The 15,242-nt window shown below is 29.1% G+C and overlaps 2 protein-coding genes across 2 annotated transcripts; both read right to left on the bottom strand.

Moving 5' to 3' along the window:
* Nucleotides 1-55: 55 nt before the first annotated feature.
* Nucleotides 56-2,344, bottom strand: LOC113385953. Its single transcript, XM_026623771.1, has 4 exons — nt 2,263-2,344; nt 961-1,204; nt 680-780; nt 56-171 (listed from the first exon to the last, which is right to left on the bottom strand). Exons 2-4 carry the CDS (start codon nt 1,188-1,190, stop codon nt 56-58), a joined length of 447 nt encoding a protein of 148 aa, XP_026479556.1. The 5' UTR covers nt 1,191-1,204; nt 2,263-2,344.
* Nucleotides 2,345-4,172: 1,828 nt separating this feature from the next.
* Nucleotides 4,173-11,644, bottom strand: LOC113385952 (solute carrier family 22 member 4-like). The gene is made up of 9 exons (XM_026623769.1): nt 11,415-11,644; nt 9,713-9,813; nt 8,072-8,234; nt 6,474-6,650; nt 6,255-6,404; nt 5,889-6,110; nt 5,560-5,774; nt 4,994-5,181; nt 4,173-4,397 (listed from the first exon to the last, which is right to left on the bottom strand). The coding sequence occupies exons 1-9, from the start codon at nt 11,642-11,644 to the stop codon at nt 4,173-4,175; spliced, it is 1,671 nt and encodes a 556-aa protein (XP_026479554.1).
* Nucleotides 11,645-15,242: the final 3,598 nt, after the last annotated feature.

The following is a 15,242-nucleotide window of genomic DNA, read 5'->3' as shown; positions in this document are numbered from 1 at the left end:
GCACTCACTAATCGCCCATTTGTCCAAAAATCATGCGCCCAACATATCGCCAATTCTAGCAACCACAAAACATGTTGGTGACTCGAAGAGCTTTGTCGCAAACCCAATCTTCTTGAGAAGGTATCGTGAGCTCATACCACCTGGTATCATATTCATAGCCGTAAATGCACTCTTGAAATAAATTATGTAAAATTATTAATATAACACTGTAATAAATTAAAAACTAAAATTTAAAGCTTCTCCAGTTTTTTTGTTTGTACCAAATTCTAGTTAAATTAAATCGTTAATTCATAAATATTAAATTAATTATGAGTAAAACTTCTCGAATACTGCAGTATTGTAAATAAACTATTATGCCAAAAAAATTATAAATACAATTTTGACTTAAATTTTTATTAGTTTTTAAGATGCATATTAGTACCCGGATCTGTACTCAAAACTCGAGTTCCTTAAATTGGACTATTGTGCTTTTCATATATGTTAATCTAGATTCAAGGTCGTGTATATTTAATTTTGTAAATTTAGAGCACAAGACTAATCTAAGCTCTGCCATAATTGTCAGTTGGAATTATGAAGCTTTGTCACGGCAATAAACTTCCGCCATCCCAAGCAAATATGACAAAAAAGTTATATAATTACAAAAAAATATGAAATAACATCAAATATTATAAATTCTTACTTGTTATTGAATAATTATAATCCAGATGGAGGTCACTAGCATCTGTGATATTGTACATTTTACAGGAACTTGGAGCTTCTATACCTTTATTATTGATTTCTCTGCAATATCGGATTGGATGATTCAATAAAATAATACAATATTAATAATTTGCATTCAGTTGAACTAAAACATTTTATTCTGTATTGGGCGCACTTTTGGTCATAAATATGGTATATATGAGCACTATTCAATCCTTTTGGGATAACTTTAAAAAATAAGTAAACAATTTAGAAACTTACTTTGGTAAAGTGAGATTCTTCCATTCGTCTATAGTATAATTTGTAAATTCTCTTCCGGGAACATGACACCAGTGATCTGGTACAGATAAGGCCAAAATAATATTCATACAAGGCATGGCTGCTACAATTGCAAATATTAGATTGTACAAATAATTGAATCTTTTCTGAAATGGTCCATTATTTCCAACGGACTGCATTACAGTGTCAAACATTGCATCTCGTTTTCCCATTTTCAATAAATTTTCTAAAATAAACATACATGGAAAAGAATTATTTAAAATCCTGCAGAACATTGATTTTACTTGATGACAAGATTCTGGTCATTTATTTCATTCTAAAATTTCCAGGATAATGACTAAACATTCTATTGACTCAAACATGCAATTGTTGGAGATCAGGTCTCTTTTGGAGTCAAAAATGAGTGCATCACATATACATATTAGAACATGGCATTTTTACGAAAAATAAACTATACCTAAGATAGTAAGGACAATTAATGGATTGCCTTCTGATAACGATATTCTTAATAAGCAATGCTTAATGCATTCGGTTTGCTCTAAATAACAAACAAACAAAAAATACATTGAATCCAAATTGTTCAAATTTCATACTTTACCAAATATGAAGATATTTTGAACCTTTACCAGATATGAAGCAAAATTGCATATCTATTATAAATAAATATTTCAGTTCTGAAACTTCGGCAATATTACATTCCAAAGCTTTCAGAACTGTCTGTTGTAATCTTAATAAAAATTTAACCATGATATCTTCAAATTATGAAGGACGTCGTTTTTACTCATATAATTATTCAGATAAATCAACTGCATCGACATGTAATTCATGAACCATGATTCGAATACAATTGTGAGATAACGAAGTGATAATGGGAAATTATGAACTATCTGTTCTATCTGTTCAGGTAGTGTAAGTCATCAAAACATTGAACGTGATTTATATAATCTATACACTGAATGATGAGAAAAATTTTGTAGCGATCACTTAGCATTTCTTGATTTGCTGAGAGTTTTCCTAAATTGTTACCATAAAGTTTACCATTATCCTAGCGGTGTCGATCAAAAAATATATATATATATATATATAATATATATATATATTATATTCATCATATTTTTCTATGGAAATACATTTTCTTGTTGCTGACTGCCTGATATCAATTTTCATAATATAGATCGAAAATATGCTAAATATTAGTGAAAATATTAATTAAAAACATAAATATCGAACGACTATTGGACAAAACTCCATCATTTTTTGCAAATTCAAACATATTGACATTACCTTAGTTGATATATTGCTGAAGTTGAAGATTATAGACCTACTACTTTTTAACTTGATTATTTTCTCAAACCCTATCGTATTTTTATTCTGCTGTACTATTTCAATACACTATATAAAAATAATGCAACTCCTTGTATTTCAGTTATACCGGTTGAATTATTTCACAAAAATAAATTGTGAATTGTAACTGTGTAAAGCTTTTATTCACTCGAAATATTTTGAAGTTTTTTTTTTTAATTATTGTAATTATAAATTAAACAGTAGTAAATTATTGTATAAGAATAATTTGTATGCCTAAATTTAAACTACAATTAATTCTTTAATACACTTCACACAACTAAATTGTTAGTAGAGATTGGTGGTGTCACTAATCCAACAACTCACTCATTAACTCATATCGCCACAACTGGCACAACTGGAACAAGATCTTGTCTATTATTTGATGACACTCGGTATTAAATGGTTCGGTCACGATAATTATATAAATTTCTTGAATAAAAAAAGCATCTTTACATTTGATAACGAATATTCTGCAAATAAAAACAATCTGTGTGTTTAGTATTGTGTTTATTGCCGTGTATAACATGAATTTGTTTCGGTGCATTCATGTTTTAATTTTAATAATCTGCTCCGTTTTGTAATATGTATGCAACTAGTACGGCACGTTGACTGATAATAATAATGATTTAAATTACAGTAGTCATCATATTGGTCTTTTTATATAGATATAGATAAATATTTATTAGATTATGATAAGGTTGCTTGTAAAGTTAGTTCTTAACTATCACATTCATATATTTTATAAAACATTCAGTTTATTTATGATTGATCAGATCAGATTCTGTTTTTTTTTTTCCCTAAGGAAAAAAGTTTTGTTTTTATCAAAAAAATCCAAATTGCTAATTTATGTTTTCTCGACTCGTCAAGAGCTATTCTGAATCGAATGAGACCGAATTTAGAAAAAGTATGTGTGTGTGTGTGCGTGTGTATATGCATGAATAGATTGTTTGCCGTAAATCGACGTCGAGTTTCTCCAAAAACGGCCATTTCGAAAATTTAAAAGCAAATTTAATGATGCTCATTTATTCAATAAGGACTAGCGTTATCAATTTTTACGCGACGATCAGCCAAGCCGTTTCTATGTAAATAGCAGAAAAGTGAAAAAAATTTAGAATAAGTTTTACCTTTTTGTTAATGAGGTATCTAATGTAGTTTCCCTTTTGTGAGTTTTTTTAAAAGTAGTTAAGTAGATAAGTGAAAATTACTCTGACTTGCTTCCGAACTTTTTCAAATTCCAATTCATTTGCAATAGATTGATCCACAATTTCAGACATAGTAGTCAAAGACTTATTCATTCACAAACATCATTATCAGACATCATAGATAATGAATTACAATTTTATTTAATACGAATAGTTTACATTAAATTCTTATCAGGGCTTGACAAACAACCCATGGTTTTTAATATTAAAATATCTATGTATTAATAGAATACACAAGAATAATAAAACTAACGTTTATTATTGGTCAGAATTGCCAATATACCTACTCCTTTTTCGTTAACACGGTTTTAAGAATAAAATACTTTTTACAAATACTTGCTTATATTATTTATTTTATAATAAAATAATTTTTACAAATACTAAATATATTGGAGAAATTAATATAATACATAACATTAATGGAATATCACTTTTTATATCTTACATAGGTGTCATGATATTGATTTGAATTTCTTAGAATAATTACATTCTAACAATAATTAATAACTATCTTATAAATAATTAAATTTAAGAACATTGGAAAGAAATTGGCTCTACTTATTTTCTAATAGTTAAATATTAATCATCACAAATCACTCAAAATATCCATAAGCATTCCTCATTTTCTCATAAATTTACATTTGTTTTTTAAGGATATGATATCTTCATTTTTTCATCTTGAAGAAGGATATCGTGATTATTTTTCTTTGGCAATGCCCAAAATTTTTGATCTGAACCAAAAACTTGGGCGTCGGCTAATGTTTCGGGTAGTTTCTGATGTAATGTTTCAGGTGAAAGTAATTGGGCAGTCAGTCCAATTAACATGAGTAAACTTAAGATCAGATATGGGTATCGAGCGTCGTAAGCAGTTCCCTGAAAGATTATAAGTCAAGTTATAATAAATGAATTTTAGTTACTAACATATAAACTATTTGAAAATGGTGAAAAATCTAATTGCGAACGATTGCTTATTTCTAGGTCTTTTATTTTTACGCTGTTAGTGGGCATTTAAATAAGGTCTTCTGTAACTATGATTTATTTTATTAATTTTTGAACGGTAACCAGTTCGATTTTTGAAATTATTGCAGTAAAATCTCTTAACGCTATATTGGACTGGTGACTATTTGGCACTATATTTTCCAATGAAAACTGATATCACTACTGACTGATATCAGGGTATTCATAGTCCATATTTGAACTCATCGTTATAAAGTCAAACGCTTCGAGATTCTTTCCCCCAAATTTTAATGTTTGTGTGATTTGCCAATTATTATTTCGAGCTATTCAAGAATAAATGAATGTTCATTTACAGCCAGCTTTATCTCGATAATATGTAAATTTAGTAGATCATTGTCAGTTGAAGATATTTAATTATCATTGAAATTTAAGGAAGATTCAAACTATTTTTTGCTTACTTACTTCAAAATAAAACAAATTTTACAACTTTAATAATAATATTGTTTTATTACCAAATATACGACATACGGTCCAACAACTCCGAGAGCATTGCCTGATAGTACTCCCAAGGCAATCCCAGTTTGTCTCAAGCATGTTGGATAAATTTCAACGCCTTGTACCATCATCACATAAAATGATGTGCTTATGCAGAATTTTATTAGCACTGTTAGAACACTAGTATAAATATGTAGTTCCGGATCTGGAATAGAGAAGGCATCTTTAAAGAAAATACTTGTGTTTGTTCAAAATAAAATAAGATATATCGACAAATCAACATATTACTTTACTGTTGAGGTTAGTGCAGTTACAAACTGTTCAGGCGATTTAATAAGTTAAAAGTAATAGAGAGAAAAAAACATAATATATAGTACAAAACAAAATCTGTTAGATAACTTATTTATTTAATATCAATTTCAAATTCTCTTGTTATTCATAAAAATCGATACAAATTTAGTAGGTACCTGAATAAAATTTTAGAGCTTGTTTATAATAGTTTGTTTAGAAAAATAGTACGAATAATAATAATCATTATTACATACTTATGATATTGTTGTACAACATAAGTGATTGAAATTACCTAATGTCGTATGAAGTAATGGCAACGATACAATAAATGCAACAGAGAAGGCCATGACCGCTGTCCATCTTCTTCCAATATTATTGGTGGCCCATTTTCCAAATATATATGCCGGCATCTCGACTAGACCCTGGTATAAATAATTTAAGAATGGATTTCCGTCCATATTGTTTACATTCAGAATCAACAAAAAATAACTAAGACCGCCCACGATCCTGGAATTAAAAGTATCAGCTATTAAAAATCATGACTAAAGTATTCAAGCAATTAAAAAACGTAGCTATTCAAAATAATTAAATTAATATTTAAATTAGACTATATTGATTTACCAGCATGTAACAATCATAATAGTATTTCTTGCTAATCTCCAACTTGAAAACAAACTCATAACCCCATATATTTTCTCAGGGTTACTGGAATGTATTTTCAGCATTTCCAATGCATCATCGTTTAATGTAGTGCCATTAACTTTAGCGATTCTTCTTAACATTTTTTCACATTGTACCATTTTTCCTCGACTTGCCAACCAGCGCGGGGATTCAATCATATATCTGAAAGATTATATAAAAAATAAATATAAGCCATGACACTTTTTTCATATGATACATGACGTAATGTCCCTTACATAAAAGTCGGTGTTCATATTTTTAATTAATGAAATAATTGATGATTAAATATTACTTTTGCATACTAACTTGTTGCTTATCAGAAACATAGCAAAAGGTAATGATGTTGCTATTACGAAGTAGAACCAATTTCTCAGCCACCACATTACTAATGGCATTAGACATATTCCAACTGTCCATCCAACGTTTTGCAACATTGCTATATGCGAATTATCCTCACTAAAAGTACAAGAAACGTTACAATTTTTTTGAGATTTAAAACAAGCAGAAGAAAATATAGTATGTTACCTTTTTGATATCTCCATTCCAATAACCATAACGGTCTGGAATAAAGGCATTTGTGTGAGTGCTCCGATAAGTGCACCAAAACTGTACCAAGAATACCATCTCGTTAAGAATAAGTTAATTACTTTCCCCGTTATTATCAGAACTAAACTCATGTAAAATACAGGTCTTCTGCCTAATCTGAAAATTGAAGTTTGAAATATTATTATAACACTAATAAAATAGAAATAATTATATAAAGTTTTTTTATAATTCATAAATATATATTTAAGATTACTCCCAACATGCAATATAATTATTCATAAAATGCTAGACCTATATTTATATTATATCTATATTATTAAATTCCCGTAGGGTAATTAACTTCCCGTAAGATAAGTTATGGTAATGGGCCGAAAATCGAAATTGAAAATTTTTACATTTCTCGACGTTTTGAAGGTTTCTTGAAAAAAGGATGTGTGTGTGTGTATGTATGTATGTATGTATGTATGTATGTATGGATACAATTTTTCGTCCACGTTTTTGGGCGCACGGATCAACCGATTTGAATGCTTCAAAAAACATTCGATTCCTATTGATAGGGAGATGTGCTGATTAGTTTTTGGCAAAGGCAGGTCCAGCCGATTAGGAGATACCAAGCAAAAAGTGCAGAAAATAGAAATCGTGTTTGAGAGATCGGAGTGTCCGATTTGTATGATCCCAAAAACATTCAATTCGTAATGACGGGGAGAAGGGGTGATTAGTTTTTTTGGTACAGGCAGGCCCAGCAGTTTTGGAGGTACAGAGCTAAATGTGCAAAAATAGCAGTTTTTGAGAGAACTAAGCGTCCGATTTGAATGATTCCAAAAACTTTCTGCTTGTTTTAACTAAATAATTGATTTTGAAAAAAAAAATTCAGTCTCAACTTTTTTTTTCAAAAAAAAAAATTTTTTGATATCGAAAATAATTCAGATTTTATTTTTAATTTTGACTATACTTCTAATGTACTTTAAACAAATAATTCCAACTTTGCAATTCAATTTATATAATTCTTATAAATATTAGACAATGTTACAATATTAATAATAATCTATTTGAAAACATTCGTTACTGTACGGGAAGTTCCAGCAATTTGCCTTAAGGCACGATGCCATACACCCCACTAGTTTAGTTATACTTGTACATAATTTTTATTATGTCATAAAATCATGTTACATTATCTGGAAATGATAAATCTAATAAATTATCAAGTTTTAGGTTTTAAGTATTATATCAGTATTGTCCATTGTTTACTAAATCAACTGAATTGTCGAATTTGAGTTATACTTTCTCTCAATGTAACAGAATTATTTTATTTGTTCAAATATATTCTTTATACATATTGTGTAAAAGATATATGCTTAACAAAAATAATAATCATGCATGAAACGCATGAAGTCTTGAGACGATCTTTGGAATCAGATATAACGCATTGGTAAAAAGAATCCTATCGCTGACGATATTTGACGATAAGAACCTAGTCTTAAATCAAGTCAGACCGATTCCAACTCTAGAACCAGTTCCATTCCTCGCAGAACATTGTAAATATCTGATAGAAATAATTTTATAAAAGTTCTACCCACGTGTCCCCTAGTTGGCCGAAGACAAAAGCTCCGATCATTTCCCCGATTCTAGCAATGACGAACGTGTTCGTCACACGCAGTTCCTTGTCGCAGACCCAGTCTTCTTGCGACGTCACAGTCAGGTCGAACCACGTCTTATCATATTCATAGCCGTGTTGACATTCTGAGGATAAAAAACAAAAGTTGAATAATAGTAATTATATTTGCATATGATAACACCTGGTTAATGGACCGGTCGTTAATTTGCAATGATACAGCATTATAAAGTACATTGCTGTTTGGAGTGCATATCATTAATTTTAATCGCTGTTTAACTACTGATTTATCATACAAGATTAATAGATTGCGTAAGGTTTGATTAATCGTCCAATGATGGAGTGGTGGGATATGCTAAATGCTTGCATTTTTGTGGCAAATATTTAGTAAGTTGGTTAGATATTTGGTTGATGAAGTTGAATGAAGAAAACATTTGGCCTATGCCATTAAACGTCACTAGTTATTATTCGAATCGCCTCATATCGCGATTCTACAATTCGCGTTTGCGGTAATAATTTAATTAGTTCACTAATAGCTGTGTTTGACATATTTTCGCTTTATTATATTGGCCATGAAGGTGACAACCTTCAGGGCTTTGAGCTTTACACGGATTGGTTGCTACCCCTGATAGAGGGGGTAGCGGAGTGTTTTAATTGAACTAGTTGTTCACTTCTAAAAAAAAAGTCCGCGAAACAACATGTACAATAAATAACCAATAAATAAATCTTCTTCAATTATAACTTAGGGACAAATCAGTGATTGTAATTAGAACTGCAACAAATACATAATATACAAACAAATCAGTACAGTCCACAGCTACAAGGGTTAAATTATAACCCAACAACCTGAATTATCGAAGAAGAGTTTTAATAAATTTTGTAACTACGTAACATAAATACAAGCTGCTCCTAGAGATCAAAAAGATACTGCCTGCTCTAATATGCGGAGATCATAATACCGCAGATTTTTGAAAAAAAAAAAACAAAAAAAACTGCAAATTGTCGGTGCCTGATGCTTCTTAGAAAGCAAATAAGTTGCATAAAACCCATGTGTCTATTACTATTACTATGCAGAGTCCACAGAGTCTTATCTTGTATATTCTAGAAAATTATATTGAAATATTGTACTGCAAATTGTCAAAAAAGGATTTTGAAGCAATTTATACATATTTTATCTGTACTTCGTTTAAAAATGTACTCGTTTCATACAAAATGGAAATAGGTTAATGATTTTTACTAGGCGTTGTGCTCGAAAGAAATAAATATATTGGTTGGTACATGTTTTACGTCTATGCGTCCACATGATGATATTCATATTTTTGTGTGGGAGTAATATATTGTATGTTGAATTCAGGTATTCACGTATTTGTGTAGATTTTTGTACCGCTTTCTCTATTTATAAATATTCTATATTATTATATCCCATATGCATTACAAGCACCCAATACCGTAAAAACAATTTTTATATTTGCCATTTACGCAAACGCCTGACATTTTCATAAATCTTTCTTCTGAGGTTCTGTATATACAACTTTTTAAATTAATTTATTACTATCATATGATATATCTATTATCTGAATTTATTGACAGAGGTGCAGGTAATTACCCGTTATTGGAGAATTCTGAACTTCAGAACTGTCTGTCCAGTCCGAGGCGTTGTACATCTCGCACGAACTCAGCGTTTCAAGGCCTCTTGTGTCTACAGACCTAAGGCATAAAATTAATTATTTATGATAAGTAAATGATTATTAAATACATAATTTAAATACATTTGAAGTTATCATCTATACTACATCACTGCCTATAATACATGCTATTTACAGAATTTACACATGTTGAATACAAAATTATCAATTGAAAATTTAATTATAACTGAATTAAAAATGAACATGCAAATTGTTAGTGAAAATATAATCAGATCAATTAATTGGAATGTTGAAAACTTTCAATAAGATGCAATTTGGTTTTTGTTGATTGACATTGATAATTTTAGTTATGTTAATGCAATTATTGATATGCATATTAAGTTTTATAGTTCTGCAATTGATATATTTGATTAGGATATTGATTGATTAACTTTCCGAAGGAGAAGTTTATATTTTCATCAAAAAATCCGATTCGCTAATTTTGTATTCTCGAAGTTTCAAGTCATTCTGAATCGAATGAGACCAAATTTGGAAAAAAGTATGTGTGTGTGTTTATGTGTGTGTGTATGTGTGTGCGTGTATGTGAACAGATTTGTTGCCGTAAATCGACGTTTTCTCAAAAACGGTTCGACCGATTTCAAAAATTTAAAAGCCATTCGATGTATCTCAATGAGCACTATAGTTTGTCAGACGATCTGCCGAGCCGTTTCTTTGTAATTTGGAAAGAGTGTTAAACTTTTCGTCTACATTTAAGCTCATCCTTCCGAATCGAGTTTAGAAAATCAAAAACTGTTCGAAAGGTATGTGTTGAGAATAACACTGATTAGTTTTAGGTGAAAATCTACCGAGCCGTTTTCTTGTAATTAACTGTTGAAAAAAAAATTACGCCGATTTTTATGAAACTTATTTGGCGATGTATATCATGGTCTTATAGAACTTACTAAAATATTACGGCTTTACGACAAGTAGTTTAACTTTAAAAATTCATCAAAGTTTGAGAAAATGAGTAGTTTTGTTGACGTTTGTTAAAATTAAAATTAGGTGATTTACTTGGTATATCGATAGATCACTTGGTCTTAATGAACATACTAAACCATTAACGTCATACGAAAGCTGGTTCAATTATAAAAATTATTGATTTGTGAAAATTTGCTTTTAGAAAATACTCCGAGTTAACGTGTTCGTGCGTTTTCAATTATGTGTAATAAATCCTCTCGGAATACTTCTAATCACTCATTAATTAATTTGTTCATTATTGATTAAGTCGATTATTTACACATATCGGGAGGTTCATGTAACTTGTTTAATTGTTCATGAAACTAGTTTAATTCGGTGTTCTATAGATAAATAAAATTTAAAAAAAATCCTTTCACTAAATTATAATTAGCCTTGATGCAACTAGTATTTTATCCTCACACAAGTTACTTGCACCTCCCTACCCTTTTTTGTGGCTCCTTAATATTTTGATAAACCCCTGAACTATGTCTTTATAAAAAAATGAGAGCTTTGCTAACAAACTTTATATTTGGGAATTGTCTTATTTGAAGATACCGTAATTAATATGTTACAAATTTGTACTGGCTTTACTATAATTACCAACATTTAACATTCATTTAAACAGTATCTGGATTAGAGCTTTATATTCTAATTTCTTCTACTTACACAGGTAATGTGAGTCTTTTCCATTCTTCCAATGTATAGTTTGTGTTTTCCCGTCCTGGTACATGGCACCAGTGATCAGGAACTGACATTGCTAAAATGATATTCATACAAGGCATTGCTGCCACCACAGCGAAAAATACATTGTAGAGATAATTAAAGCGATGTTGGAACTTTCCATCGCTACCGATGGAATCTAGAACTCTATCGAAAATTGCATCCTTCTTCTCCATTGCTGTGTTGCAATTGATGTTTGAACCCTATAATGAAAATATTAATTTGTGGTTAAAATATTAATTTTTAATTCAATCAACAAATGTAACAGCAATTGCGATTATAAATATTTGAGTACTTATGAGTGATTAGTTTCTAGGTTTAGCAGTATTTATTTAGATACACATTATAGTTCTAAATGGGATTCTACTATTATGCAAAACAGAGGGTTCGATTTCCATGTCTAGACTATGTGATATGATATTTTGCTTAAAAATTAATATCATAAATATATTGCAAAAGGTTTTTTCAGGGCACTGAGGTGTAAAATGACAATGAGAAATTTCTTACGCCTCATATACTTTCACAGTTAGTTAACTCATCTCTGAAATCTGACCTTCGCAAGGCTAAAATATAATTACTATTATATTGTTTTTCATGTAAATGTCTCAAGTATGCAGAAGAATGTTTGTTGATTGAATCCTGTTCCATTTTGTTGAGTGTTTTTAGATTATTTTTTTTAGATTTAATAACAAAATAAAACCCTAGAAATGAAATTGTTAAAGAATCATTAATATAAAATAAATGATATAATTATAACCAATTTATTATAATAAATTTATTTTTTGTGTTATAAAAAGATACTGAATATTAATACTCAAAATTCAAGAATTAATATAGTTTTTTGCACATTTTAATTTGAAAATTTCGATTAGCAAAATATACTTATATTTATTTTTTGGGCTAAAATATTCAAGAAAATGGTAATCACAAACTCGACTGGTATTATTGATATATTTTATGTATGGAACACTAACATTCTAATCAGAAATATTATGTAATAATTAAATTTAGTTAAAATAATGTGGCTGCTAAATATTAAGAAATCACGGTAATAGTTGTTAAAAAACGTATTTTAGAACTTTTTCTAAGCTGACAACTGCAAATAAAAACCTTGAATGTTTTAAATGCTCGATGCGTACGATGGTACTGTTATAAAAAATCCATGACCGCTGCCAAGAAATACTATAAATAAACATTATATTAATCAATCATGACAATTACCTTCCGATGAATTATTGTTTATTCTTTTGTGTAATATATGAGTATTGAACATCTCGCAATGTCAGATTAATAATATTAAAATTGGGTAATTAAGACGTTGTCGTATGAAGCGAATGAAATTATAAGGTTTTAAAACTGTGGTCTTGTTAATGATATAATGCCCATATGAAGCAATATTTGCTAATTTTATGCAGGTTTATATTTTCTCTTCTATGGGTTCATGAATCGTCCTGAATTTCAGAATATTTATAAGAAAATGGTTATGAGGGTCTCTTATACGTATATGTTTATATGTAAGTTACCTACGGAGATACAGTATAGAATATAAAAATGAAATGTTGTAGTTGGCTAAATGCTCTAAGTGTAACCGAGGCCAAAAAAAAAAATAAGTTAAATAAATAAGGTATATAAATAAAGTTTTAGCTTAAGCTTTTCAACAATATACATTTTTAACTTAATGATTTTATACCGGATTTTTAAATTCCGTATTCGATTTGATATCATATTTAAGGTGACAATACGTTCCGGATTGGGACAGTCCCGATTTTCCGCCTTGTCCCGGATTCTTAGAAATGTTTGATTGCCAATATATATTCTTAAATATATTTCAACTAGAAAATTTGAACCCAAAAAATGGGCATATAACGCCCCCCCCCCCCCCCGTCCCGAATTTCATGTAAAAAATATGGTCACCTTATCATATTGCACTCAGTAACTATTATTTGATGACTTATAAAAAGTATGTTCGATCTTTTTACTTCTCTCGAGTAATATTTGTGCTCGCATGAATTTCGTATCATGTATACAATGCCTTGGATATATCGCAAAAAAAAAACAAATTTTAATATTTTAATTTAATATTAATCAATTAAGAAGTTTGAATCATTTCACTTTCATTTATTATCTTCCTTAAAGTGTTCTAAGATAAGTAATCATGATGCGAGGTACTTTATTAAATGACGATTATAGTCATTTTTCTTCCACATGGGGCGGCCGGTAGACATTCATTAATTTCTAAGAATATTTCATTAGCGAAGGTCGTTAATTAATTTAATATTTGCGTATTGTTTATTTCCTGCGTTATTAGCATCTGTTGTTCATAGTCTGTTTGCATTTAATTATTATTTTATGAATGGTATTTGCCAATTGATTTGCACGCAATGCAAATGCGAGTGGCTGGAATCGACGATCTGTGAAACCAAATGAATCAAAGCTTATTATAGAACTAATAAATTTCATTGAGACATTGAGATATACTTTTTTACGATGCTGAAGAAAATTATGCCTAGGTGTGCCCTCATATAAAACCGCACGTGTCTACAAGTATGGACAAAATCTAATCAGGTTTAATTGACCGTAGAGCGTGAATTAAATTAATTTTGCCACAGATTTATTCATTAAAAATTATCATATTATTCCGGTATTAAAACATACATTTACATAAAACGCTATAATTTAATTTGTTAAATTGCACGATTATTTAAAATTGAATTAATTATCTAGGTTAGAAAAAAAAAAATTTACATGAAATCTCAGATTTATATCGAGTTTTTAAATTACTCTACTTGTTTTATTTATGCTGTAACTATTTACTGTAATACTGAAACACTTTTTTTGTTGCATAAAAAATTATTGTTTTGCTTATTTAAATAAAATTACCTTTCCAAAAAATGTTAGATAGATATTATAAAACAAAGAATTACCAAAAATTAATATAAATTGCTCTTATTGCCCACAACACCAGCGAACTCCTTGAAATATATTTACGTTTGTAAATAATTAAAAAAATCTAAATAATACAGTAAACTATAGATCAAAGTTCTTATTTATTTCAGGCGTCGACTTCTCATCTTTTCATGTTTCTGTTAGATAAAAGTATATAAGCAACAAAGTATTAATCATATAAAACTAAAAAAAAAACAAGTAGCGTTGATTGGTTGGAATCTTTTGGTATAATTCTTGAAGTATTGTTTATCTGAATGTCTCTCTATAAAAATAAAATAAAATTAACAAGGCAAACAAACGGTCTATATTCAAAATCATGTGGGCAAAAATATCACTTTAGTATCAAAGTCTTCCTACAAAAATCTGGTTTGCAAAACAATTTATGTTGGTTAATATTAGATCGCCCGCAAGTATTTTTTTGTTTCGAAAGATATAATTGTGTTCTACTTCACAATTAATTTGAATACTTGCGTAGTAGTTTTTAACTAATGAAATTTTTAATAAAAAATGTAATAATTTTTTTTCAAAAATCGTCATCCGCACGATACATTTTACCAAAGAAATTTATATAAAATGGGTAAGAAATAATCTACTTTATTTCCTCTTGCTTTTTTAAATTAAAATGTAGCTAATAACCTAGAAAGATTCTTCTATATCAAGTGTTCAATAATTAATTAACAGTGAAATTAAGACGATAATTTTAAATATAACAATCATTTTCTATAACATTGTTTTCAGAACGAATATTCCAGCTATAAATTGCATAGAGTTGAATTTTTTTTAGTTAATTAAGGTAATTTTAAACGATGGAATGTTTTATTGTTTTAG

This window comes from Ctenocephalides felis, unplaced genomic scaffold, assembly GCF_003426905.1.
Source record: "Ctenocephalides felis isolate EL2017-DRISC unplaced genomic scaffold, ASM342690v1 CF-g0.4_SCAFFOLD_03571, whole genome shotgun sequence".
In the NCBI taxonomy this organism is placed as follows: domain Eukaryota; kingdom Metazoa; phylum Arthropoda; class Insecta; order Siphonaptera; family Pulicidae; genus Ctenocephalides; species Ctenocephalides felis.
This window is presented reverse-complemented; position numbering and strand designations above follow the sequence as displayed.

Bases quoted from the DNA above. Each gene is read 5' to 3' on its own strand.
- LOC113385952 (XM_026623769.1), bottom strand. From the start codon at position 11,644: ATGGAGAAGAAGGATGCAATTTTCGATAGAGTTCTAGATTCCATCGGT. The intron at 6,651-8,071 runs GTGGGTAGAACT...TTCAATTTTCAG, and splicing joins TTCGGCCAACTAGGGGACAC to ATTAGGCAGAAGACCTGTAT. The intron at 5,182-5,559 runs GTAATTTCAATC...TCTCTATTCCAG, and splicing joins ATTACTTCATACGACATTAG to ATCCGGAACTACATATTTAT.
- LOC113385953 (XM_026623771.1), bottom strand. From the start codon at position 1,190: ATGGGAAAACGAGATGCAATGTTTGACACTGTAATGCAGTCCGTTGGA. The intron at 781-960 runs GTAAGTTTCTAA...CCGATATTGCAG, and splicing joins AAGAATCTCACTTTACCAAA to AGAAATCAATAATAAAGGTA. The intron at 172-679 runs GTAAGAATTTAT...ATTTATTTCAAG, and splicing joins TTATAATTATTCAATAACAA to AGTGCATTTACGGCTATGAA.